This window comes from Daphnia carinata, chromosome 1 (assembly GCF_022539665.2).
Source record: "Daphnia carinata strain CSIRO-1 chromosome 1, CSIRO_AGI_Dcar_HiC_V3, whole genome shotgun sequence".
NCBI classification, from domain to species: domain Eukaryota; kingdom Metazoa; phylum Arthropoda; class Branchiopoda; order Diplostraca; family Daphniidae; genus Daphnia; species Daphnia carinata.
Genome location: NC_081331.1, coordinates 4,465,214 through 4,487,075, shown reverse-complemented (window position 1 = coordinate 4,487,075; position 21,862 = coordinate 4,465,214). Strand labels below are relative to the sequence as shown.

General features: G+C 39.8%; 6 protein-coding genes across 10 annotated transcripts; 4 read left to right on the top strand and 2 right to left on the bottom strand.

Moving 5' to 3' along the window:
* Positions 1–52: 52 nt before the first annotated feature.
* On the top strand, positions 53–5,573 carry LOC130691821 (leucine-rich PPR motif-containing protein, mitochondrial-like). Its single transcript, XM_057514810.2, has 18 exons — positions 53–220; positions 318–502; positions 571–820; positions 875–1,015; positions 1,093–1,226; positions 1,292–1,530; positions 1,728–1,961; positions 2,040–2,296; positions 2,366–2,563; positions 2,621–2,900; positions 2,985–3,394; positions 3,463–3,694; positions 3,766–4,253; positions 4,309–4,528; positions 4,592–4,811; positions 4,875–5,156; positions 5,220–5,374; positions 5,437–5,573. The coding sequence occupies exons 1-18, from the start codon at positions 84–86 to the stop codon at positions 5,470–5,472; spliced, it is 4,098 nt and encodes a 1,365-aa protein (XP_057370793.1). The 5' UTR covers positions 53–83; the 3' UTR covers positions 5,473–5,573.
* LOC130691838 (large neutral amino acids transporter small subunit 1-like) lies at positions 5,529–8,074 on the bottom strand. Its single transcript, XM_057514837.2, has 10 exons — positions 7,866–8,074; positions 7,392–7,797; positions 7,199–7,324; positions 7,047–7,130; positions 6,918–6,984; positions 6,509–6,632; positions 6,231–6,431; positions 5,925–6,159; positions 5,777–5,866; positions 5,529–5,714 (listed from the first exon to the last, which is right to left on the bottom strand). Exons 1-10 carry the CDS (start codon positions 7,986–7,988, stop codon positions 5,650–5,652), a joined length of 1,521 nt encoding a protein of 506 aa, XP_057370820.1. The 5' UTR covers positions 7,989–8,074; the 3' UTR covers positions 5,529–5,649.
* A 1,277-nt stretch (positions 8,075–9,351) lies between these two features.
* On the top strand, positions 9,352–11,208 carry LOC130691845 (angiogenic factor with G patch and FHA domains 1-like). The gene is made up of 4 exons (XM_057514852.2): positions 9,352–10,118; positions 10,179–10,364; positions 10,427–10,909; positions 10,984–11,208. The coding sequence occupies exons 1-4, from the start codon at positions 9,615–9,617 to the stop codon at positions 11,125–11,127; spliced, it is 1,317 nt and encodes a 438-aa protein (XP_057370835.1). The 5' UTR covers positions 9,352–9,614; the 3' UTR covers positions 11,128–11,208.
* LOC130691840 (TOM1-like protein 2) lies at positions 11,184–14,203 on the bottom strand. 3 transcript variants are annotated; one of them, XR_009422002.1, is made up of 12 exons: positions 13,970–14,203; positions 13,709–13,878; positions 13,561–13,651; positions 13,305–13,495; positions 12,843–13,249; positions 12,583–12,761; positions 12,435–12,513; positions 12,192–12,267; positions 12,048–12,077; positions 11,881–11,931; positions 11,590–11,793; positions 11,184–11,524 (listed from the first exon to the last, which is right to left on the bottom strand). XR_009422002.1 is itself a non-coding variant. In XM_059497419.1 (11 exons), exons 1-11 carry the CDS (start codon positions 14,031–14,033, stop codon positions 11,653–11,655), a joined length of 1,479 nt encoding a protein of 492 aa, XP_059353402.1. In that variant the 5' UTR covers positions 14,034–14,202; the 3' UTR covers positions 11,184–11,652. The 3 variants fall into 3 exon arrangements, 2 of the variants coding, with proteins under 2 accessions (XP_059353402.1, XP_059353403.1); XM_059497419.1 differs by having other exon boundaries at positions 11,184–11,793; positions 13,970–14,202; XM_059497420.1 differs by lacking the exon at positions 12,048–12,077 and having other exon boundaries at positions 11,184–11,793; positions 13,970–14,202.
* An 803-nt stretch (positions 14,204–15,006) lies between these two features.
* On the top strand, positions 15,007–18,515 carry LOC130691839 (protein disulfide-isomerase-like). 2 transcript variants are annotated; one of them, XM_059497417.1, is made up of 9 exons: positions 15,007–15,146; positions 15,270–15,472; positions 15,954–16,151; positions 16,211–16,344; positions 16,406–16,777; positions 16,841–17,172; positions 17,242–17,410; positions 17,862–17,939; positions 18,065–18,515. In XM_059497417.1, the coding sequence occupies exons 2-9, from the start codon at positions 15,334–15,336 to the stop codon at positions 18,110–18,112; spliced, it is 1,470 nt and encodes a 489-aa protein (XP_059353400.1). In that variant the 5' UTR covers positions 15,007–15,146; positions 15,270–15,333; the 3' UTR covers positions 18,113–18,515. The 2 variants fall into 2 exon arrangements, with proteins under 2 accessions (XP_059353400.1, XP_057370821.1); XM_057514838.2 differs by lacking the exon at positions 17,862–17,939 and adding an exon at positions 17,565–17,654.
* Positions 18,516–19,374: 859 nt separating this feature from the next.
* LOC130691862 (luc7-like protein 3) lies at positions 19,375–21,764 on the top strand. 2 transcript variants are annotated; one of them, XR_009001316.2, is made up of 7 exons: positions 19,375–19,518; positions 19,581–20,024; positions 20,089–20,244; positions 20,316–20,569; positions 20,636–20,706; positions 20,780–20,889; positions 21,378–21,764. XR_009001316.2 is itself a non-coding variant. In XM_057514883.2 (6 exons), exons 1-6 carry the CDS (start codon positions 19,417–19,419, stop codon positions 20,809–20,811), a joined length of 1,059 nt encoding a protein of 352 aa, XP_057370866.1. In that variant the 5' UTR covers positions 19,375–19,416; the 3' UTR covers positions 20,812–21,764. The 2 variants fall into 2 exon arrangements, 1 of the variants encoding a protein (XP_057370866.1); XM_057514883.2 differs by having other exon boundaries at positions 20,780–21,764.
* The last annotated feature ends 98 nt before the right edge of the window (positions 21,765–21,862 follow it).

Here is a 21,862-nt window from a genome sequence, read left to right as displayed (position 1 = left end):
AATATTACTTTCCCGCAATCATTTTACCGCAGTTTGTCACTACGTGATTCCAAATCCCTTAAATTGACCACCAACTTGCGAAAATGGCTTCGTTGTTACGTTCTGGAAAATTTTTCCGGTTATTCTCAAACTTAACAAGAAGTTTCGATATAAATAATGGTGGTAGAAATGAATCACTGGCTCGTGCACGTAGAGGTGAATGGGAAATTACCATACACAGGTTTGTAGCCGTACCATCGTAACACCGGTTTCTATCTGCCGGTAACCCACGTGACATAACAGTTTTAAGTTGTTTTATCCTATTGTGTTTTCCCCAGATCTCTGTCAGCTGCCCAATTACCACTGAAGAACTTAAGTGATACTACTGTTCAGCAGCCACTAATATCAACAGATCATGGTGTTATTGACAGGGCTATTGAAAAAGCTGAGTCAGATGCTAAAAAAGTTGGCCGTATCACAAAGGATGATATTCTGAATATCATTGAAAAGATAAAACAACAGAGTATGCTGCCTCTTTATATTTTGTTGAATAGTAGAAAAATTACATGCTCTGTTTATTCATATTTTTAGAAACTGCTTCAACTACTCAAAGCTTACTGCTTATACGATGTTGTGGTAGCTTGGTTCCTGAGGAACCACCAACTTCAAGAACAAAATTGGTTCAAGAAGTCTGGAAAATGTTACAGGGATACAATGTTTCTCTTGACATTAGTCACTATAATGCCCTTCTGCGTGTGTATTTAGAAAATGAGCACTCATTTAACCCCATGAAGTTCTTACAGAAGCTGGAGGAGCAAAATATTATACCTAACAGAGTAACCTTTATCTTCAGCGATACATTTCCATTTCTATTTGTACATTTCTTTTAGGTAACTTACCAGAGGCTTTTGTCAGCCTATTGCCAGAAAGGTGATATTGATGGTGCTTCACAAATTTTGGAAATAATGAAAAGCAAAGATCTCCCCATTGGAGAGCTAGTATTCAATTCACTTGTTATGGGCCATGCCAACACAGGGTAAACTACTAAGCACTACCAATAAAATAAGTATTTATTTGAATTTACATTACTTTGTTTATTATGTTATGTAACAGAGATCTGGAAAGCGCTAGGGGTGTTATCAAAGTGATGACCCAAGCTGGTTTAGAACCTGACAGTGAGACGTACCGTACGTTACTCTGCGGCTACGCTAAACACGGCCTATTACAGGACATTTCTTCCACCATAAGTAATTTAATAGAAAACTATTGAATGAGATCCTTATTTAAATCTGTTTTATATTCATATGCATAGATGAATGTAAAAACAAGGAAATCACACTCCATGACAGGGATTTGCTAGAAGTATTATACACCGCAGCGATTCACAATCACCCCACAGTTGTTGATAACATGTTGAATCTGATGAACAAATCTGCCGGCTATAATCAAGATTGTTTCAACATAATTCTTCGTTTAGTCAATCATCAACAAGAAGACCAGGCTTTTAGAGTCCTTCAAAGCATGAAACCTGTTCAGCTAGCTGATGGTCAAGTATGCTTTAATGATATTCTTACTTTTTTGTTGTAATCTAATATTAGTCTAAACTTTAAATCACACTGTAATAATAAGATGGTACAAAAACTAGTATAGGTGCAAAATCAAACATTGATTGTCATAGTAACTCCCAACTAGTGGAATAACCAAGTTGACAGTATTTAAGATTCAACCTAAGCAATGTTTATTTGCAGATGTCTGCAACCGGGAATTTTTTTATTCGTCAAATCATCAAATCGAACTGTCCACCTGAGAAGGTTATCTCTTTCTGTCAACATCTGGTGGACTCTGGCCTAAACAACAGAGCGTTTTTCAAAGCCCTTGAGATTTCTAACGCATTCAAGAAGTCAGAAATCTCAAATCTTCTTCTTAAGCAAATTCAAAAACAAAAAGAAATGCTCCGACCCCAAGCTTTCTGGCCGCTGTTGGTGAGGAAATCACTACATCATAAAATTTTTTAAATTTAGTTCTTCCATGTTGCTGCATGACACTCTGTACTTTTTCAGACAGCGCAATCAAAAGTTGGTGGTGAAAAGGGAGTTTTAGACGCTCTCCGTCAAATGGCAGCCATACAGGTTACGCCAAATGTAGATACAATCAGCCAACGTGTACTACCGTACATGGCAAACGACAATGTTGAAACTCTGCTCCGGAAGTTACGTTCCGCGGAAGTCCCTCCAAGTGTTGTGGCCATATCTTTATTAGTTCAAAGCTTGAATCGTCTTGACTTCGCGTCGGCAATTGATGTTGCTTCAAAGATATAGTAAAATGATAGGAAACGCAACATGCTTACTTATGAAAGCAAATTTTTCACTTCATTTTTACTTTGCAGCCTCCGTTTTGACAACGTTCACTTTCGCCAAGCCGCGGCTGATGCGTACCTGAAAACCCGAGATGCATCATCTTTGGCAAAACTTCTGAAATCCACGCTGCGCCAACCGCAGACGCCGGAAATGGAAAATGATCGTAAAGATCAAGCTGCTGAGTTGGCTGGGCCAGTTCTGAGGGAAGTTTTCGATCGTGCTACCAAGTAAAAAATTCGTTCGACTATAATGTTTTCAGAGGACCTAATAGTTGCTTTTTGAAGACCCAAATTAGAAGCCGTCGAACCTCTTTTAAAAGCCATGCACGAAAACGGAATAGGTGTACCAAATAGCGTTGTACAGTACATCCAAGAGCAGGCCGGCGACGAGATGACGGAATCAGTTGCGCAGCTGCTTGTTGAACTGAGTTCCGGGACGCTAATGCCTACAGAACTTATAGCTTACCCGCCGTCCACCAACAGGCAAAATTTTTTTAAAGGAGCTCAAAAGTTCGTTGAATTCGCTAAAGAGCATAATCTCACGGAAGCCCTCAACGAGAAGAAGGTAGTTTTCTAACCTCCCCGTTTTTCTTTTTCTTTTTTGTTGTTTTTGACAACTTTGTATTTACGACTCGGATTGTTCTTTTAGTTATTGGAATCACGCAATTTCGTCTTTTCTGAAGGATTGAACATTCTGCTCATGGACCTTTATGCCCACCATGAACGTTTCGATGAAGCTTTTGGGATTTTTACAGCGCTTTACTCGAAGAACCCAGATATTGTTGTGACACCTATTAAGTTGTTTAGTTTAGCGACAAGCTTTCTGAAAGGTGACCGCGTAGATGATGCATTCAAGGTCCTCGAACGCTTGAAGCCATCGTCTGAAACGAGTGAACAAAATCTTCGCAATTTGGAAATGTCCGGTTGGCGTCTGATGAACGTAGCGGCTTCGAAAGGAGACGTCGAAGTTACCCGTAAATTGTTTGAAGTCATAGAAAAATCTGGATTAAAAATTACTGGCATGCTTGCTGGCCCGCTGATCAAGGTTCATCTAAGCAGGTAAAATTTACTACGGTATCTTTTTTTATGAGGTAAAAAGCCTACTAACTTTTAACAATTATTCACAGAGACGATTTTGAAGGTGCATTGAAAACTTTCCTTCAGTGCGTTGAAACATATCGAATCACTCCTCTGAAATCCACATTAACCACGCGATTGATTGAATCGGAAGATGCCCAGCGACTTCAACAAGTTATGGATGCCAGCATTAAAGTTCATGGCGAGATGAACAGTCTTTACGATTTAGTGTTCGCGTTTTTGGAATGCGGTCGAGTTCGACAAGCAAAAAAAGTCCTTGAGGTAATGAAAAAGTCGAGAGACTCTTGGGAGTGATCCACGATATCAATTTTCATCATCCTATTATTCACCAGACTCCTGGTCTTCGTGCACGAGGTCCGCGTATTGATATGGTATGCAAACGCTATGTTGATGAGAAGAGAATCACAGAACTTGAGAACCTGATCAAAATCACAAAAGATGTATATGGTATTGATCGGAACATGATGTACACATACATGCTATCAGCTTGTATAAACGCGAAAGATGTGTCCCGTGCCACTGGCCTATGGACGCAAATGCAAGAAGAAGATGTTCAACCAAGTCCTGAATTTTTGCAGAAATTGGGTAGATTTCTTGAAGAACAGAACGAGCCTGTCCCCTTTACAATTCCTGATGTACCGGATAACGTGACAGTGTCAAATTCTTCCATGTCGGTCGCCTCCAGCTTAAACGCAAAGAAAACTTCTAGCATCAGCAAACCTAAAAAAGACATCTCGGAATCAAAGTCTCCCAAGAAAGGGGAGTTCTTGACAGCAATAAAAAATGGCGACCTAACTGCTGCTCTTGAGCTAAAGAAAGAGTAAGTAAAAATTTTCAATTCCGGCTAGCACTCGTTATTCGACTTTTTCCTATAGGTTGGAAAGCCAAGGTGATAATATCTCAGTTAGACAAAAATCCGATTTGGTGGAAGTGGCTGTAAAAGCAGGTCGGCTGGATGTTGCTACCGAGCTTGTTTTAGAGCTAGAAAAATCGGGTGGATATCCTCTTCCACGCATCTTCCGATTCTACATGAAAGCCCTTGCATCAGCTGGTGATCATCAATCAATTCGAACGGTTGGGGAGTATTTAAGCCCAGTAAGTATGAGGTTATTTTGTTTCAATTCCTGTATGTTTGACTCATTCATTATCAATCTTTAGGAAAGAAAGAGTCTCCTAAGCTACGAAAACGTTCTTGCCTCAGCTATTGCACAAGATCCCGCTGCCACGACAGCTTACGTCGATACTCTTTTGAACGACATTAAAGCGAAATCTGTTAATGCGACGTTGGACGAAGAACAGTTAAAGGCATTAAGACTTACATTTCCTAGAGGAGGCATACTAGGGATACTAGAAAAGAACCCCAATGTTCTGCCAAAATGTGAGTGTGCAATATGGTAGAATGGAATTAAAGAAAGTGTTCAGTACTTTTTATTCTATACAGGCCAAGAAATAGCCAACGAATATGTTAAACTTGGGGTTTATGGTCCCGTGAATTCTCTTTGGTGCTACCATTTGAATAGTGGAAATTTAACTGAAGCCCAGTCAACCTGGGAAACTCTCAAATCATCTCCTATTGCAATTGGCTTTCAGCCTGTTTGCCGCCACATTAGGCAACAACAAGACGTGGCTTTGGCCGAAACGCTTATCAACATGCTTGCCTCTGGATCAAGCGTCAAACCGTCAGCCCTAGGCATCGCATATTCCGCATGGATTGATGTCCACCGTAACTTAAAAATTTTAAGTTTCAGTGGAGATCATTAGACTAAGACCATTTCTGCCTTTTCAGGGTCAAAAAATGAACTAGATGCAGCAATAGCTACTCTCGATAAAGCCTTGAGCGGAGGCGTTGAGCTCTCGCTTCTAAACGAATCTACACTGTCCGCGTTAAAAACAGAGTGTGAGAAAGTCGGAAAAAGCTTTCCTTATTCTATACCAAAATCGGTAATTCCCCGTGTCATTTGTTAAAGTTCTGAGGTAACTAAGATTTTTAAAAATTATTACAGAGCGAGAAACCTGTAACCCAGCCACAATCCGAGTAGTGAACGATTAATCTAGACCGACACGTTTGTTTTGATAATTCCAGTCAATTGTAGTCGCGAATTACTTTTTGTTGACAATAAAGTTAGCCTTGATTTCGTCACTTTTGTTTATTGGCAAAAGTAAACTGTCCTCTTATATGACGGTAAGCATCTTTCACATTTATTCATATCTAATAGTTAAGCATAATGCCCATTGATTGGCGCAACATTTAGTAAAGCGACGCAGAAGCGGGAGAATTTATCTATGGATGAAGCAAATTTAATTTAATTGCCAAATTTAAAGACAAAGGGATTGTACGAGTACCTGAATATTTCTTAACAACAGTTGAAGATGAGCTTTTCTTGATCAAGAAATGAACAGGAACACCAGCCAAAACTATGGCCACTCCTATTCCTGTTATTCAAAATCGAGATTAATTGCATTTTTCTGTACACACGTTTAGGGTATGTACCTGTGTCAAAAGGCGTTACAACAGCTGGAACTAATACTAGAAAAACACAGCAAAGAAGAAAGGTGATAGGTAAAACCAGGGGAACTCGAATAGGCCGCTCAATGTCTGGTAGTTTCCAACGTAAGTATAATAGTCCGGTCACACTTGCACCCGAAACCAACCATAGTGCAAAGCTCAAGTAGTTGATGAGCGAAAAGACGTCAGGAAAAAGCAGCAATAGCAAAGCCAGACAGCACTGTAAAACGTAAATTATCTTAAAAACTTCAGCTCCACAGGTTAGATAAATAGAACTTCGCTGGTGCGTACCTCCCACATCAAAGCTGGTATGGGTGTAAGTAACTCTTGGTGAAGGAATCCGCAAGCAGCTGGAAACTGGCCGTTGTTCGCTCCGGTTGCAACAATTCGCGCTGCCGTGAAAGTGATTCCATTTAAACTGCCAAAAGTTGAGATGGAGACGAACACAGGTATGACCCATTTCAACCAGCTGTAAAGTTTTATTCCGAATGTCTGGATTCATCAAAGATGGTGTTATCAAACAGGCTGTCGAGCAATTTCATTTTTCTGCGAAAATCATTATGGTATACCACGGCGACGGCATGAGATGCAATGATATCGGCCGGTGAAATTACCACGAAGTAGCTCAAATTGGCCAAAACATAAAAGAGCGTGACGATTGGCATTGCTATGAATATAGCTAAAGGCAAGTTCCTTAGAGTACACAAAATAGAAATCAATAGTCAGTATCACTCTGAACAAACAAGAACCGCATCAGCATTGGAAATGTAATCCACTACACTTTAGGATGCGCTTTCTTCCTTGCCCAATACTATTGATCCACTGAATGATGGAACAGAGAAATTGGTTTCGTTGGTAAAAGACACGCTTTTCTCCATCGTAATGGCTTTTCTGAGTAATTTTCCATTTGTAAATTGTATAGATTCTTTGGACTTAATGTTGACAAAATTTCTTGATATCATCAGTATTTCTTCATACCTGTATGGATCTTGCAGTTCATCAATTACGAAATTCAGGTAATTCCAGCCACCAAAAGCAAATAGGCCTATGACCAACAGCGATGTATTAAATCCGTTAAAGCTTAAAAATTTATTAATTTTCATGTACCCGAATAGAAGGCTAAGGATAATTTTCCTATTTCGAGCGGTGCATCTTCCGAAAACGATGTGAATGTTAGATTCTGTGTGTTTCCTGACAATTTCCGAACGCGTTATAAAGAGGTAAAACAAAAGTAGACTCTTTGTTAAAAATTTTGAAACCTGCAAAAAGCTCAAACAGGCCGAGTACAATGACGATAAATAGTGCCAATAATTTTGCCACTGTGAAAACGTTTTGGATGCGCATGGCTCCTCTTACACTGGCACAACTGATACCCGACAGAAGACCTTACAGAGTCAAATCAAATATTTTTGAGTTAACTGAATGAGTTATAACATATTTCTCTAGACTTACAGAGGCAACAGGCAGCAAGGAGGCGAACTGCCGAGTAAGGTACGGGACAGTCACCGAAGATTGGTTGCAGCATATAGGTAGCGAAAGTTAAAGCAACAACTGCTTGAGACGCTGGTTTTATGATTAACGTTATAACCCATAGTGTCAAAAATGCTGGCAGAGAACCAAACGCCTCTAAAATGTAGGCGTAATCGCCACCGGATCGAGAAATGATTGTGCCTAGTTCCGCATAACAGAGGGCTCCACCGGCAGAAAATATACCAGACAACGCCCAAACTATCAACGCTGTACCAGTTGATCCAGCATTTATGAGAACTCCTTTTGGAGAGATAAATATTCCTGAACCAATGATGCTCCCAACTATGATAGCTACCCCGTTGGCCAAGGTAATCTTTCGACGCTTGTCCTTTTACCAAATGATTGTAAAAAAACTTATTAGAAAAAAATTAACTAAAGTAAAATTATTTCCCCTACCTGAGTTGCTTCCGGCACGTCATCGTGGATTACATCTGGCTTATGGCTTTTTCTGGTTAAACGCTGGATTAGGATTTGACAGGAAGTGGCAGCGACATCGTCATCACATTCTTCAGAATCCATCTCGAAAGCAGTGATTCACCGACTGCAAAGCACGTCTTTGCTCCTCCGAACCGAATTAAAGACTAAAGGCAACAGACGGGCGTTATCTTAGCTCTATATTGTTGACTACAACCCACTGAGCGTAGCATAGACGTGGATTTAGTGGAATAAAAAAGAAGCCGAGGAGGTCTTTTTTTGCTTCTTACCATCATATATAGAAAAAGGGCAAAATGGATTGGGTAACAATTTCTTTGCAGATAGGGCTTCATTTGGGATATTTCATTTCGGCTAAAAGTATTTTATTTCTCTTTATAGTATCTTAGGGTTTTATGTTCCATCTTTGTAAGCGTAAGAAAGGTTAGGGAAGTTTTAAACGTTAAACAAAAAATTAAATGGTTCTTTCACGATGATGACTTGCGAGGGACGTCAACGCTGAACTTTGACGCTGACAATTTTGAACAAAAAAAACTTGGATCGTTTCTACAACATAGTATAAATATAAATGGTGCAGTTTAAATTAAAACACCTGAGAAAAGCCCTCAACTGCGATCTTCTTGTAACTAAATACCTATTGGCCATTTCTTAGCTCATCTACCCAACACCTTCGTAGTAAAAACTTATTCGTGTTTTTTTTTTTTTTGCCAGAACTAGGAAGAAGCCTCAAAAATGTACATAAAGGAACCGTTTCTGATTTTTTTATTATCCCTCTAGAGGTGTTGAAGTGCTGTGAAATCGCCCAATCATCCGTCTTTTCATACGATTTTTTAAAGAAAATGGCTCATTTTAGATTTGACGCGGTATAGCGAAAACGACTACAACTCAAACATTGTATATAAAGGGATCCCTCATGAACCAATCATCGTTTAATGATGCAATTTGTCACACTTGTTGTCTGTTTCCGGACGTAGGAACTAGGAAGCATAAAAATCAAAAGGGAATGTCGCATAAACCAGTGTATCTACGGTTAGAACGTGGGTTTTATTATTATCTACAGATATGGCAAGATGAAACCAGCGAAAACACGGCAACACCACCTGAATCCGAAACTTTGTTACAAGTAGATAGCCTAATTTAAGTAGCCAATTTGTTGGAGCGCTGAACAACTGTGGCGCTTAAGTCATTGTATATCCTCAGTGCTAAAGTTCGAACTATCAGCTGGAAAGAGTCGGTGAGCCTCGTAATATGGAGTATCCAGTTCTACCTATTTTTTTTTTTTACAGAAAAACGCGTTCATGCATTGCCTTTCCTACAAATTTAATAAATTTTTTAATTAATACTGTTAGTTTAACTAGGCGCTAAATACAAGTAATAACTTAGACTTGTTGAAACGTAGCTCGAAAGAAGTTATTATTTGCAAAGTCGCAACGTAGCATTTCACTAACCTAAAGATCTGTCCGATTTTCTTTCCTTCTGCACTCTGCGGTTTTATGTATAATTCGCTGTATCGGCGAGTGGTTGCTGTAAACGAATCAGTATCTACGAGAAGTCTTCAAACAATTCGGGACTATCCGGAGGAATTCGCCGAGTTCCACCTAAAGTGCATTATGGCTGGAGAGCTTAACATGCAACCGGCAGTTTTTCATCATAGCCCTTCAGGAAGAGTAACACGTTTTTCTCTGTTGATTTGCAGGAACTTTATCAATAAAGATGGATGTCACTGAACCGTCGACGTCAGAAGAAGTCGGTTGGGAGTCAGGATTATCCATTGCTGATCAAGTGAAAGCAGCTGCTGAAGAAGCTGTCAATCAATCAGGGTTTGTTTACAATGAAGAGACTGGCCTCTACTATGACAATACTACACAGCTATATTACAACTCTGAGACCGGATTATACTATAATGGTTTTACGGGAACTTGGTATCGCTATGATGAAACCATATGTGAATATGTGGTGCATCATCAAGTAGAAGGATTCACCTTTGAAAATGCTGTTGCTGAACATGTTCTCAACTCAATTGACAACTACACAACTGAGTTATCCAAAAAAGTTGAAGCTGAAATCAAGTCAAGTAAACAAGAGGGTGAACTTTCTGAAGAAGAAGTTGATGAAGTAGACCTGAAACACAACAAGACCAAAGGTGAAGCACACAAGCTTGCCGAACGTCTACCTCCTTGTGCTCGGTTTTTGGTTGTGAGTTCTTCAATTGATAGAGTAAGTGTAGTTTGACATTATGCATAGAGTGTAGCCACTAATATTTTGTCATGTCAATAGGTAAAGATTGGTTCTTTATTTGTTGTACCTTATACTGGTGGAACCATTGGAAGATTGCCAGAATGTGAGGTCTTTTTAGATGATGTAAATGTTAGTAAGAAGCATGCCAAATTTGGATACAACCAGGATGAAAAATCTTTTACCATTATTGATTTGGGCAGTCGGAATGGTACTTTCATTCACATGGCAAGTATACTTTAAGTTAGCACATGCTTTGCAATTTGTTTTCCAATGTCCTTATTTTGCAGGAACGACTTTCTGGATCTAAGGAAACGAGCGAAGAATACATTTTGGCCCATGACTCCCAGATACAAGTTGGAAGTATCACACTTTTATGTCACATCCATGCTGGCTTGGAAACATGTGACGGCTGTGAACCAGGTTTGGTTATCAAAGAGCAAGAAAACAAAGATATGGGCTGTTCAATTTCAGCCAATAAAGAAGATTTGGAAAAAGCTCGAAAAAGGGAGCTCAAGAAGATACGTCAAAAATTTGGACTTAAGCTGCATGATTCTGATGATCCCGTGTCACTGAAGCCTGGTTACCAAGATCGAGCAGAGGTGCGACGCCAGACGGTGGGTATTGATCCCGTCGGTGCAAAGACAGAGCAGGCCTCCACTTTGGTACCGATCGCCAAAAAGAACAAAGGTTTCCAAATGCTGGCTAAAATGGGTTGGAATGAAGGTCAGGCTCTGGGTAAAACCGAATCAGCTGATGCCATCATCGAACCAGTAAGTGTAACCAAGATTTATTTCAAGGTACATCTTTAGTGGTAGATTCAGTTTGATATCTCCTTCTTTTGTAGATATCAGTAGACATGAGAGCCGGTAGAGAAGGCTTGGGAGCCGATGCAATTCCTTCAATCAGCTCTTTTCATTCGGATGCGTCAAGAAAACGACGAGCTGATGTGTTAGAAAAAACAAGACACCGATACTCACAAGCGCAATAAGGAGCGTGCTATTTTCCTTCTCTTCCATCGTAATCATTCACCTATCGTTTGCTGGATGGGTAATACAAGGCGTTTATTGTATATATATAATAATACCATTTTTAAATATAGTTAAGGAAGTAACATCTACAGCTGGCCAGGTAGAAGGGGAAGCAAAGGAATGTCAACACGACGAACAGATTGATTAATATTTAATCAAGGGACATAGGTAAGGAACTGAAAAATACACCAGCACAACAACGGACACGAGGGCTCTGACACATCTGGACCAACCAGCTGAGGTGAAAAATCTTCAAATAGTGTTTTTTTCTAAGTGGAAAATAACGTGACTGATAAGGATAATTTTCTGGTTGGATTCTCCAACCAGCCGACTGAGACCATCAAATTCCATGTACACCTAAAAAAAATGGTTTAAATTCAGAAAGAAAAAAATAAGTTGGTGTTAATGTAGCCGTTGCCTACAATTAACGGACAAAGCAGTTGCAGTCTTCTGCGAAAAAAGGCGTAGGAAAAGGAACAAATGTGTTAAAGTGAAAACAAATTCGTGTCGTTAGAACGAGTAGAAGATTCTTCGCCTGTGGTACCGGCTCCTTCTGGTTTAGCGGAACGTTTCTTTAGGTATTCTTTCATAGCAGGAGTAAGCGTAGCATCTTCTGCAAGGTGAGGCTAAAAACAAAATTATTTAAAAACCGAAAAATTTGTTGACATATGGATACTAAAAGAGCGGATGAACAGCTTTGGAGAAAGCGGTACCTCTTTTTCGAGCCATGCTTCCATTTCTTCCATGTCCTCGTCTTTTACTCCCTAATTAATGAGAATCCATTAAATACAGGAATACCAAATAAATGGAAAGAAATTATAGGAGTACAAAATTGAACTGAACAGACTAGGAAGACGAAATAGACAAAGAAACAAATTACCTGAAGAAAATCACCTTCAAAGATACCTCCCTGAAGACAACCAAGCCCAACCACAGAAAGATAGAAGCATTAACAAACGTAATAAACATTTTACGCGGACCACAGTATGCGAAGAGGTTAGGAATGTAAGCAACGTGAAAATACCTCTTGCTGTCGCTGCTGGGTTATTGTCCCTAAACTGGCATCCAACTGGTCTGGATCTCCGTACGCACTACCAGCGCTAGTCAGTTGTGTCATTCGACAGTCAAGGAGATCACAACGGCATGTTCCGTAACGTGCAATACGCCAATTCCGGAAAAGACAAGACCGAAATTATAAAGAAACTTTGATAAGCAAAAGAACTTCGGAAAGATTCTGCAACCAATTTGATAACCAATGTACAGATACCTAGGTTTTGACGATTCGTAGGTTACGTTGCGTGATTGTGCAAACATATCAAATTCGCTTTCATCCGCATTTTTCAATCCTGCGAGTTTATCGTAAAAATCTTAAAGTTTTCCTTCTTCGTTTTTATAAGAGAATGATAAGAAATTACCTAGACCCTGTAACTGAGTAGTGATAGTTGGGAGCGCAGCAGCCGCTGCGCTTGCAGATGGCTGGTAATTATCAGCAAGATCAATCAAAGCACTAGTTGGTCGTGGAGTAGTTTTCTGCAAAGTCTCATTGTTACCACTTTGGGCCACCGCTTGTCTGTTTTTCTCATAGCGTTCGTATCTATTTGAAAACAAACAGGTGTTGTGACCTCAATATTGTTTTTACCGTCTTATCTTTGGTATTTCTAATTTTAAAAATTACCTTAGGAAAAGGTTGTTTAGGTCATCATTGATCTTTAAAAGATGAGCTGTTATTTCATCGTTTGCCACACGATCAACCAAATCTACCAAACGCTGCTGCATAGTCCGACACGTAGAGTACAATTCCCGCAGTAACTCCAAGTCAGCGGGGTTTTCTTGTCCGGGACTCATCTCTGCTAACATTTCCGAAAGAACGGACATGTTACCTTCCACTACGCTCAACTCATGCTGCAACTTCGTGAGCTGTGGACCGCTTAATGTAATTGATTGATTCGCAGAAATAGCTGAACTATCAACGCCAGGCAATGGATGTTGAGGGTCAGCTGTTGACGGTCTTTGATAAACAGGCTGAATGACTGAAACTGGATTACTACGGACTGCAGGGACAGTTTCACTGTGAGTGAATGTCTAAATGGAGAGACAATGTTAAGGTAAAGATTTTCCCATGGAGTTCAGTGAATACCTTTTGTGGTGTCAAAATTGGAGCCATCAAGTCCATATTGGTCATTGGAAACTCAATGCCTTTAGATTTTAATTCCTGGTAGACTTGGGTTACACCATGCAGTTCTGGATATTGCTGAAATGCATCAGACCAACTCTGAATTAGTGTCAGCACTTTCTCTTGTAGTTCTGTCGGCGGATCATTTTTGGGACCTAGTGTACAAACATGAATTTTCAATTCTACTAAAAAAGGTAGGGCAACTTGGAGACACTAATACCAATCAACTTCACTAGTTCTTGAACAAAGTCCTTGCTGCACACTAGAACATGAAACCTGCGTCCACAATTTTTTACACAAGTTTCAAGAACCTTCAATTGAAAAAGTTATTAGCTTTTCCTAGTAAACCATGAAGTGTAAGGTCATACTATCAAAGTGTGCATGATAACTGTGTGATTTTTCCCTGCATTAAGTTGTAAACGTTTCTTGATTGCTCTGACAGCATCTCTTGGACCATCCTCCTGTTCGTTTATCAGGTCACAAATTTCTATGTTGAGTGCCCAGTCCTCATCGGACAACGATGCGTCCGTTGCTCTTTCTATTGAATCCAAGCACGTACGTGGGTTTTAAGAGACAGAGGATTTAAAGAGGCAGAGATTATGAAGTCATTTAGTCAACAAGTTGCTTACCAATTCGTTGTCCGATAGGTGTGGCAAAAGGGTTACCCCCGAAAAAAGCAGCTACCGTCTCCATGATTGAAAAACCAGAAATGTAGGTGATACTCTTGTATGCCAATATGCCAGAAGTAAGAAGCCAAACTAGTAAACAATTCCTATCCTCTTGAGACAGGCTTAGGAAGAACCAGCTAAAATCAGCTGACAGGTGATTGCAGACATTTGGACGTTGTCAAATTCTTAATCAACGTTTATTGCTTGGAATGGTACGTCCGTACGTATAAGCGGTGTGAGTCAGTCAGGCAGTCAACATTGAACTATTTATTACTTTGATCAGCATTATCTTTGCATCAGCCATAGCTTTGGAATTTTACAAAAATACTCCATCGTAATCAAGAACTCCATATGGCCCATCTTTCCCTTTTGCGTCTTACGGGTCTTATGATTCGTACGTATTCGTATCTGTAAAAAGCAAAACTTTGCAAATAAAAGTATTCCGTAAATCAGCTGAACGATCAAGCTTATTCAACAATGGCTGTTCCCATGAAGTAGTAGTATGTATTCATCACGCTAGAATTAGACATATTAACACTAATAACACAAGGATATAACTACTGCTATCATTTAAATAATAATTGGTTATATTGCATTATGTAAAACGTTATTTTTCGTTTTCTTCGCCACTGAAATAGTAAGATTTTGGTATATAATTCGAGAGAACTATTTAAGGAGTCAAATCAATTTTCCTGAAAATCAAATATTGTACTAAGGCAGGAACCAATAGAAATCAAACAGCACAACACACATTTTCCCCTTTAAGGAAAACCGTCGTCAGCGATTTCTTATAGATCGATACACAGACTTGTACTTCAGGCTGAATTTTCGTTGGCTTTTCTAAAACGTTCAATCATTGAAACAACGCATTTTACGATAGCGCAAATTTTAAGCGATTATAAATGTTGGTTCAAATCTGTTTCTCATTTGCACCTTAACGTGCTTTCCGACGTTTTTTATTAACAAAATCAATCGATGTTTAAAAATAAAACCACCCGTACTATCGATATGAAAAAAATCGATGCGTGAGCGTACACCACGTCAGCACGTTTGGCTCGTTTACCGGGAGAGAACGTCAGAATCCGCACTTCATCTCTTTCTGTTTCAGACCGGCGACCGATTTCAACGTACTCTTGAGGTATGTAATTTCTTTTTACTCTAAAGTGTCTGACATGATACTTCTGTTTAAACGCATAGTGAATATCACTGATAAAAGATATCTAATCGACTGCCACAATAATATATGCTTTCGGTTTTGCAGATCTGCGCAACGCTAATTGCTCCGTCAAACAAATCACCAACCTAGACGAGAGATTTCTGTCAAGATGAAATTCCTATTGCTGTTAGCGTTTGCCGTCTTGGTGAGAACTGATGAAATAAAAAAGGACCAAGGAGTGTTGGTCTTGGAGAAAGACACATTCCAGGCTGCCATCACTGATAACAAGTTCATCCTTGTTGAATTTTGTAAGTTGATTTTCCTTGTGCATATTTTTAGCCCTAACGTCTACCAGCTAGAGTTATTGTGCAAAATTCTGGATTAAAAATGGGCTAGTTTTATGTTTAAGTTTATCCTTTGAATCTGTAACAAATATGACAGGAATTGAAGCAACAGGTTTACAATTATCGTAGTTTAAAGTAATTTTGTATGGAGTAATGGTAATCAACTATGAATTTAGAAAAAAGGGGAAAAAAATTCTGAAATGATTGCATTCAAAGCAATCACAAAGTTGGTAGTGTCAGTTCTCGTGTCTGCCAACGTACGCGTGAGATGGCCCTGGGCATTTTGACCTTGAAGCGATTCAAAGACCCAACATTCGTCGACCTTCAGTAGAAAAGAAAACTGGACGGAAAGTTAATGAACTTTTGCTTTCAATTTCAGCAACTGTTCGTTTTCTTCACTTTTTGCGTGAATTTTAATTATCTTTATTTTTCAATTTGTTTCTAGATGCCCCATGGTGTGGCCACTGCAAGTCTCTGGAACCGGAATATATCAAGGCCGCCCAGAAACTGAGAGATATCAACTCAGACATTCAGCTTGGAAAGGTTGATGCCACCGAACAGACCGAGTTGGCTGAAGAAAACAAGATTCGTGGATACCCTACTCTCAAATTCTACCGAGATGGAAAGCCATCAGACTACAATGGTATGAATGACAAGAGTTATTTTAGTCACTGTTGAGCAACCAGCGAATGTTCATTTAAGGTGGTCGTACCGCTGACGAAATTGTCAACTGGTTGTTGAAGAAGACTGGCCCTGCTGCCAAAGCCATCGCAACCGTCGATGAAGCCAAGGAGTTCGCCTCAGCCAGCGACGTTGTCGTTCTCGGTTTTTTCAAGGTAACAAAATTACCTTTTTGCGTCACACTTATTTCTAATTCATAAATTTATTTTTCCTCAGGATCTCGAATCTGAGGCTGCCAAGCAATACCTCGCCGCTGCCCGAGAAGTCGATGATTTCCGTTTCGGTATCACCGCTGATGCTGATGTCCTCAAGGAGTACGAAGTCACATCTGACGCTGCCGTCTTGCTCCTGAAGAAATTTGACACTCCCAAGGTTGCCTTCGAGGGTGAAATCACCTCTGAAGCCATCGTCAAATTCGTCAAGACCGAATCTTTGCCTTTGGTCATTGAATTCAATCACGAAAGCGCACAAAAGATCTTTGGCGGAGAGATCAAGAACCACTTGCTTGTATTTGTTGGCAAGAGCCACGCTGATGTTGAGAAAATCACCGGAGCTGCCCGTGATGTGGCTAAGCAGTTTAAGGGCAAGGTTAGTACTAAAAGAGTTGTAGTTATTCAAATCGTTGACTCATTTATCTATTCTCCTAATAAGGTTTTGTTCGTCACCGTTGACACCGACGAAGAGGACCACCAACGTATCCTCGAATTCTTCGGCATGAAGAAGGCCGAACTCCCAGCCATGCGTCTTATCCATTTGGAAGAAGAGATGACTAAATACAAGCCTACTGCTGAGGAACTCACTGCCGACTCCATGAAGGATTTCGTTCAAGACTTTATCGATGGCAAAGTCAAGCCCCATTTGCTCTCTGAGGATGTTCCCGAGGATTGGGACAAGAACCCCGTTAAGGTCCTCGTCTCCAAGAACTTTGATGATGTTGCCTTCGACAAGGAGAAGGACGTTTTGGTTGAATTCTACGCTCCCTGGTAATACCCTTCAGTGTACAACTGTTCATTTGATTCTTTTCCATAAACCACCGGTCGTGTTGATTCTAGGTGCGGACACTGCAAGCAGTTGGTCCCCATTTACGATGAACTGGGCGAAAAGTACAAGGATCATGAAAGCATCGTTATTGCCAAAATGGATTCCACTACCAACGAGTTGGAGCACACGAAAATCCAGAGCTTCCCAACAATTAAACTGTACCAGAAGGGAGACAACAAGGTATTTTTTAGTGCTTCGGGGTTTTCGAGAATTAAGTTAAGACATGGGTGGCCTGTGCCCATCCGATAGTAGAATCCCGATTTAATCCTGATCCATTTCAGTAAATCGAGGTAATATGAATATTTGTATAACGCATTTTGTGTGATACGTCAAGGTTGTCGAGTATAATGGTGAGCGAACTTTGGCCGGCTTGAGCAAGTTTTTGGAAACCGGTGGTACTTACGGCCAAGCCGCTCCCGAAGAGGTATTGTATAAAATGAAGAAAATCAACGGATGACTAGGGGGAAGCTCGCCACCAAAACTCGCTCGCTACCAAATCTTTCTCTATTTTTAACCCACACCTTTGAGTTTATAACGGACGAACTGCATGTTTGTAAATGCGCGTCTTTGCATGGCCTATTTGTCAACAGTAGCTGACTTGCAATCTGTTTCTCTTCTTTTTCTATTCGAGGTGATCCCTTATACGGGTGCACGCACTTTGGACGGCTTTGTAGAGTTTTTAGAACAGAGTCTAAAGACACCATCCACAGTGAGTTTTTAAACTTTTCTTCCTATCTTTCAGCTTTGCCTTGAGCTTCTCGGTGGCGAGTTTTCACGGGTTTGCGAAATGTATTATTACGAATTACTAATCTTTTTTTTTTTATCGTTAAATAGGAGGACGAAGAAGAAGAGAAAGATGTTCCAGCCAAGGATGAATTATAAGTTGTATTTGGTTTTAAATCACTACTTGGGGAAAGGGTGCTGGCTTTGTTCTGTTGCAATGTTTTCTTTAATGTACGTGATTAACAAACACCTTAAAAAAACGAAAAAAAATCTGTTTTTCCCTTTCTTTAATCATTGAAAGGGGATATTTCATTTCCAGATGTTTAACAAAATACTTAATCACTTGCAAATCTAACTTTCCTGGTATACATGAATCATGTTTTGGTTGGACAAGAAATATTTTCATCGATAAAATTCCCGAGTGCAGTCCCATCGTTTTCTTTTCTGGCTGACGCTCATGTATTGATCGGACGTAAGTGCAATTATAAAAGAAGCCCATGCGTCTCTCATCCTATTTCCAACAGTGAAAGAGTTGAATGAATTACACGATGTAACAAAACAATTGGTAATAATTGCTAGTTTATTTAGCAAGGACGAATGTGTTGATGCTTTCTCATCGTTTGTCAAGTTGACATGGTGCTTAAATAAATTCACGACCGTTTTGATAACACGATTGTTTTTAATAATTGGGGGTGCGCTATGGTATACTGTACGTTATCTGCCAAGTGTAGGCTGTTTTAGTTTCTGAAACCATGCACAATTACAAGTGTATACCAATGAACTTGGTCTGGCTGCAATTTATGCTGAACATTTGGGACACCATAACGTTTGAACAGCTGATGGGATTGTTCAGGAACCGAGCGTATGTCAGTTTACCTATCAATCACCATACTTTATTTAGCACTAAATTTCAGTAAACTATCTTTTTTTTTGTTTTCCTAAAATTAATTTTCAGAACACAATCATATTTGAATGATTGTTGATTTCCACATTTTTCACTTGAACATATCAGAAAGATGTCTTATTAATGTTGGTTTTCCCTAAATATTTTTAATTTTAATAAAAGAAGTTGTTTACAACTTTGTCGATATGCGTGTGATTATTTTGTATGGTTCCCGTGTTCTCATTCTTTCATTTCAGTTCATTAGTTCTCAAAAATTGGAATTTGATGACGTCAGCCCATCAAGCATTTAGATACCTCTCTGTCGAGTGTCACTACCCCTTTCATTTTTCAAGCTTCAAATCGAAGAATTCAAAAGAAATCATTAGACGAATTCAATTTTAGCTGAAAAAAAATTTATTTGCCATCTAATCTTTTATACCTTACAACTAATGCGTTCTTTCTGACTCCGTAAGTTTTTTTTCTGTTTTTTTTTTCTTTTTTCTTTTGCTGTGTGAAATAATTAGCGGTATTTGGCAACGCCTATTTGGTCATCTGAGAGAACATTCAGTAAAACGCAAAAATGGCTTCCATGGCTGCGCAACTGCTTGATGAGTTAATGGGAAGAAATCGAAATGCTCTTCCAACTGACCGCACTAAAGAATTGTCGTATAATGACGCCGAGGTAAGTAGTGAAAATTTCATTGGTACGCATTTGGTCCTTGAACTGTGGCTTGTTTTTATTAGGTGTGTAGGTATTACATGGTACGATTTTGTCCCCACGACTTGTTTCATAACACCAAAGCAGATCTTGGTCCCTGTTCCAATCTCCATGATGAAGTTGTACGCCAAAAGTACCTGAATGAGGCACCTTCATACACTAAAACAAAATTTGAAGATGAATTTCTCAAGTATTGTCGATCCATGTTGAATGAAGTTGAACGTAAAATCCAAAAGGGAGAACAGAGACTTGCTCAATCACAGTTGGCAAAGCAAGAAGCTGGTGCTAATCCCAAATCCAAAGCTGAAGAACAAATTGCCATGCTCACCGACAAGATAAGTCACCTTGTCAAAGAAGCTGAACGTTTAGGCTTTGAAGGTAACATTGAACAGGCCCAAGGATTGTTGAAACTTAGTGACCAGTTCAAAAGTGAGCGGGAAGCTTTGAAGAAGGGAGAAGGCCTCTCATTTGTAAGGAATTGTTTAATTATGTGTTTGCTGTTGTTTACTCATTTATTTTTGTGTATTTACTCAGGCAACTGAATTGATGTTGGAAAAACAAATGGAAGTCTGCAAAGTTTGTGGTGCTTTTTTGATTGTTGGTGATGCTCCAGCTCGACTTGACGATCACATGCAAGGAAAGCAGCACGTTGGCTACCAAAAATTGCGGTCGGCAGTCGATGAAATTACGGTATTGACAATAATAAGAAAAGAATGAATCTCAGTTTTAAGTTTATAATTTACGGTCTATACCTTTTTCAGGAGAGTCGAGAAAAGGCTCGTCAAGATAGGGAAATGCAGCGACAGAAAGAAGCCGAAGATCGTCGCGGCAGACGTCATGACGACGATTCACGTCGCCAACCTGGAAAAGACCGCGAAGGTAGTAGCCGTAGGCGCAGCCGTTCCCGCTCTCCAAGGCATCGATCATCAAACCATCACGGCGATCGCCGAGATCGTAGCGAAAAAAGTGATCGTCATCGGGGAGAACACGAACGGCACCGAGACAAGGACCGCGGGTTAGTAAATTTGCTATCAGTGTACAGAAATGTTAATTTCTTAACAAAATTATGCTCATTCTGCAGGCATACCAGAGATCATCGAGACAGAAAACGAGACGATAGACCTCGTGATCGTGATCGCTCAGCACACAACGGTAGTCTCTCATATTCCCCATGTCTTGACTGATTCGCGTTTATTAAAAGCCCTTTTTTGTTTTGCAACGTTAGGTTTGAAGGAGAATGGTGGAGGAATCATGTAGTTATTACGTGTAGGAGATGGGAGAAGCAGCACGAAGTCAAAAAGTCATCTAAGATGAGGTAGCTTCATCGTTTTTCAGGTAAGTGGTTTCACTTCATGACGCGAGTTAATCGTTATCCACTTGCCCCCCTACATGGTTTAGCGAAACCGCGTCAGGTAAGTGTCGTTGGGCTGGGGTGCATCTCAGATGACAAAGCAAGAAAAAAAAAATAAATAAAAAAGAACAACAATGCACACGGATTTTCTCCATTTTGCCTTTAACGGGGCAGATAAATGAGGGTGGTCCAATGGTTCGAGGGAAGGGAAGAATTCGTGATTTGCTTTTGTGTTGTTCGACATCCAGAGAGAATGAGTGAAACTGTGAGAGGGATCGTACACAATCGCACAGACACACAGCTTCGGACTGTCAAAAAGCTGGGAAAATTGATTCGATTGCAGGTGACCTTTTGATCCAAATTGTTATTGATTAACTGCAAGTCGGCGAGCCTCGAAACAAACAAAAGAATCATAAGAAAGCTGGCTTCGTCATGGTAGGCAGTCGGAAAATTAATTCCCATTTTATTGTAGGTCCGGACTAAAAATGTTGAAGCCTTGTTGTCAGACGCTCATTACGGATCACAGTGGGCGTCTCAATTTTTCCCTTCGCCTCAAGTCGCTGCTGCTGTCAAGCAAGGTGACACATTATTTGTATTCCTTTTCTGTTCTTCCTCGAGTTCTTTCTCGCTTCTACAACTGATCTTTTTCTTCAACAAAGCATTCATTTTCTTGTGGAACCTTACAGTTATTTTTTTTAATATTTTTTTTTTTTGGAATGTTTCTATTTTCTCTACAAAACATGTCTTTGATTGCATTATACCACTACACATTCCTCAGTTGGAATTAAAACTTGCTTCTGTGTGACAGATAATGCATTAGTATAAAGTTGCTTAAATACACGTTAGTCTTCAACCACAATTCACTTAACGATAGCAAAAATGTGACCTAAATCTTTGAACGTAGTACTATAGTGTGTCAAAAACGGCGTTTTAGAACATGTTCCGATTACGCAGCGG

What these genes read in the sequence shown, in the direction of transcription:
- LOC130691821 (XM_057514810.2), top strand. Translation starts at nt 84, where the DNA reads ATGGCTTCGTTGTTACGTTCTGGAAAATTTTTCCGGTTATTCTCAAAC. An exon ending in AAGCCCTCAACGAGAAGAAG is followed by an intron (nt 2,901 to 2,984) that starts GTAGTTTTCTAA and finishes TTGTTCTTTTAG; the next exon opens with TTATTGGAATCACGCAATTT. An exon ending in CTTATTCTATACCAAAATCG is followed by an intron (nt 5,375 to 5,436) that starts GTAATTCCCCGT and finishes AAATTATTACAG; the next exon opens with AGCGAGAAACCTGTAACCCA.
- LOC130691838 (XM_057514837.2), bottom strand. Translation starts at nt 7,988, where the DNA reads ATGGATTCTGAAGAATGTGATGACGATGTCGCTGCCACTTCCTGTCAA. An exon ending in TACCAGCTTTGATGTGGGAG is followed by an intron (nt 6,160 to 6,230) that starts GTACGCACCAGC and finishes TACGTTTTACAG; the next exon opens with TGCTGTCTGGCTTTGCTATT. An exon ending in TGTTGTTAAGAAATATTCAG is followed by an intron (nt 5,715 to 5,776) that starts GTACTCGTACAA and finishes CTTCATCCATAG; the next exon opens with ATAAATTCTCCCGCTTCTGC.
- LOC130691845 (XM_057514852.2), top strand. Translation starts at nt 9,615, where the DNA reads ATGGATGTCACTGAACCGTCGACGTCAGAAGAAGTCGGTTGGGAGTCA. An exon ending in ATGGTACTTTCATTCACATG is followed by an intron (nt 10,365 to 10,426) that starts GCAAGTATACTT and finishes CTTATTTTGCAG; the next exon opens with GAACGACTTTCTGGATCTAA. An exon ending in CTGATGCCATCATCGAACCA is followed by an intron (nt 10,910 to 10,983) that starts GTAAGTGTAACC and finishes CTTCTTTTGTAG; the next exon opens with ATATCAGTAGACATGAGAGC.
- LOC130691840 (XM_059497419.1), bottom strand. Translation starts at nt 14,033, where the DNA reads ATGGAGACGGTAGCTGCTTTTTTCGGGGGTAACCCTTTTGCCACACCT. An exon ending in TACTCAGTTACAGGGTCTAG is followed by an intron (nt 12,514 to 12,582) that starts GTAATTTCTTAT and finishes ATAAACTCGCAG; the next exon opens with GATTGAAAAATGCGGATGAA. An exon ending in TACGAATCGTCAAAACCTAG is followed by an intron (nt 12,268 to 12,434) that starts GTATCTGTACAT and finishes ACAACTGACTAG; the next exon opens with CGCTGGTAGTGCGTACGGAG.
- LOC130691839 (XM_057514838.2), top strand. Translation starts at nt 15,334, where the DNA reads ATGAAATTCCTATTGCTGTTAGCGTTTGCCGTCTTGGTGAGAACTGAT. An exon ending in AAAGCCATCAGACTACAATG is followed by an intron (nt 16,152 to 16,210) that starts GTATGAATGACA and finishes TGTTCATTTAAG; the next exon opens with GTGGTCGTACCGCTGACGAA. An exon ending in ACCAGAAGGGAGACAACAAG is followed by an intron (nt 17,411 to 17,564) that starts GTATTTTTTAGT and finishes TGATACGTCAAG; the next exon opens with GTTGTCGAGTATAATGGTGA.
- LOC130691862 (XM_057514883.2), top strand. Translation starts at nt 19,417, where the DNA reads ATGGCTTCCATGGCTGCGCAACTGCTTGATGAGTTAATGGGAAGAAAT. An exon ending in AGGGAGAAGGCCTCTCATTT is followed by an intron (nt 20,025 to 20,088) that starts GTAAGGAATTGT and finishes GTATTTACTCAG; the next exon opens with GCAACTGAATTGATGTTGGA. An exon ending in CACCGAGACAAGGACCGCGG is followed by an intron (nt 20,570 to 20,635) that starts GTTAGTAAATTT and finishes CTCATTCTGCAG; the next exon opens with GCATACCAGAGATCATCGAG.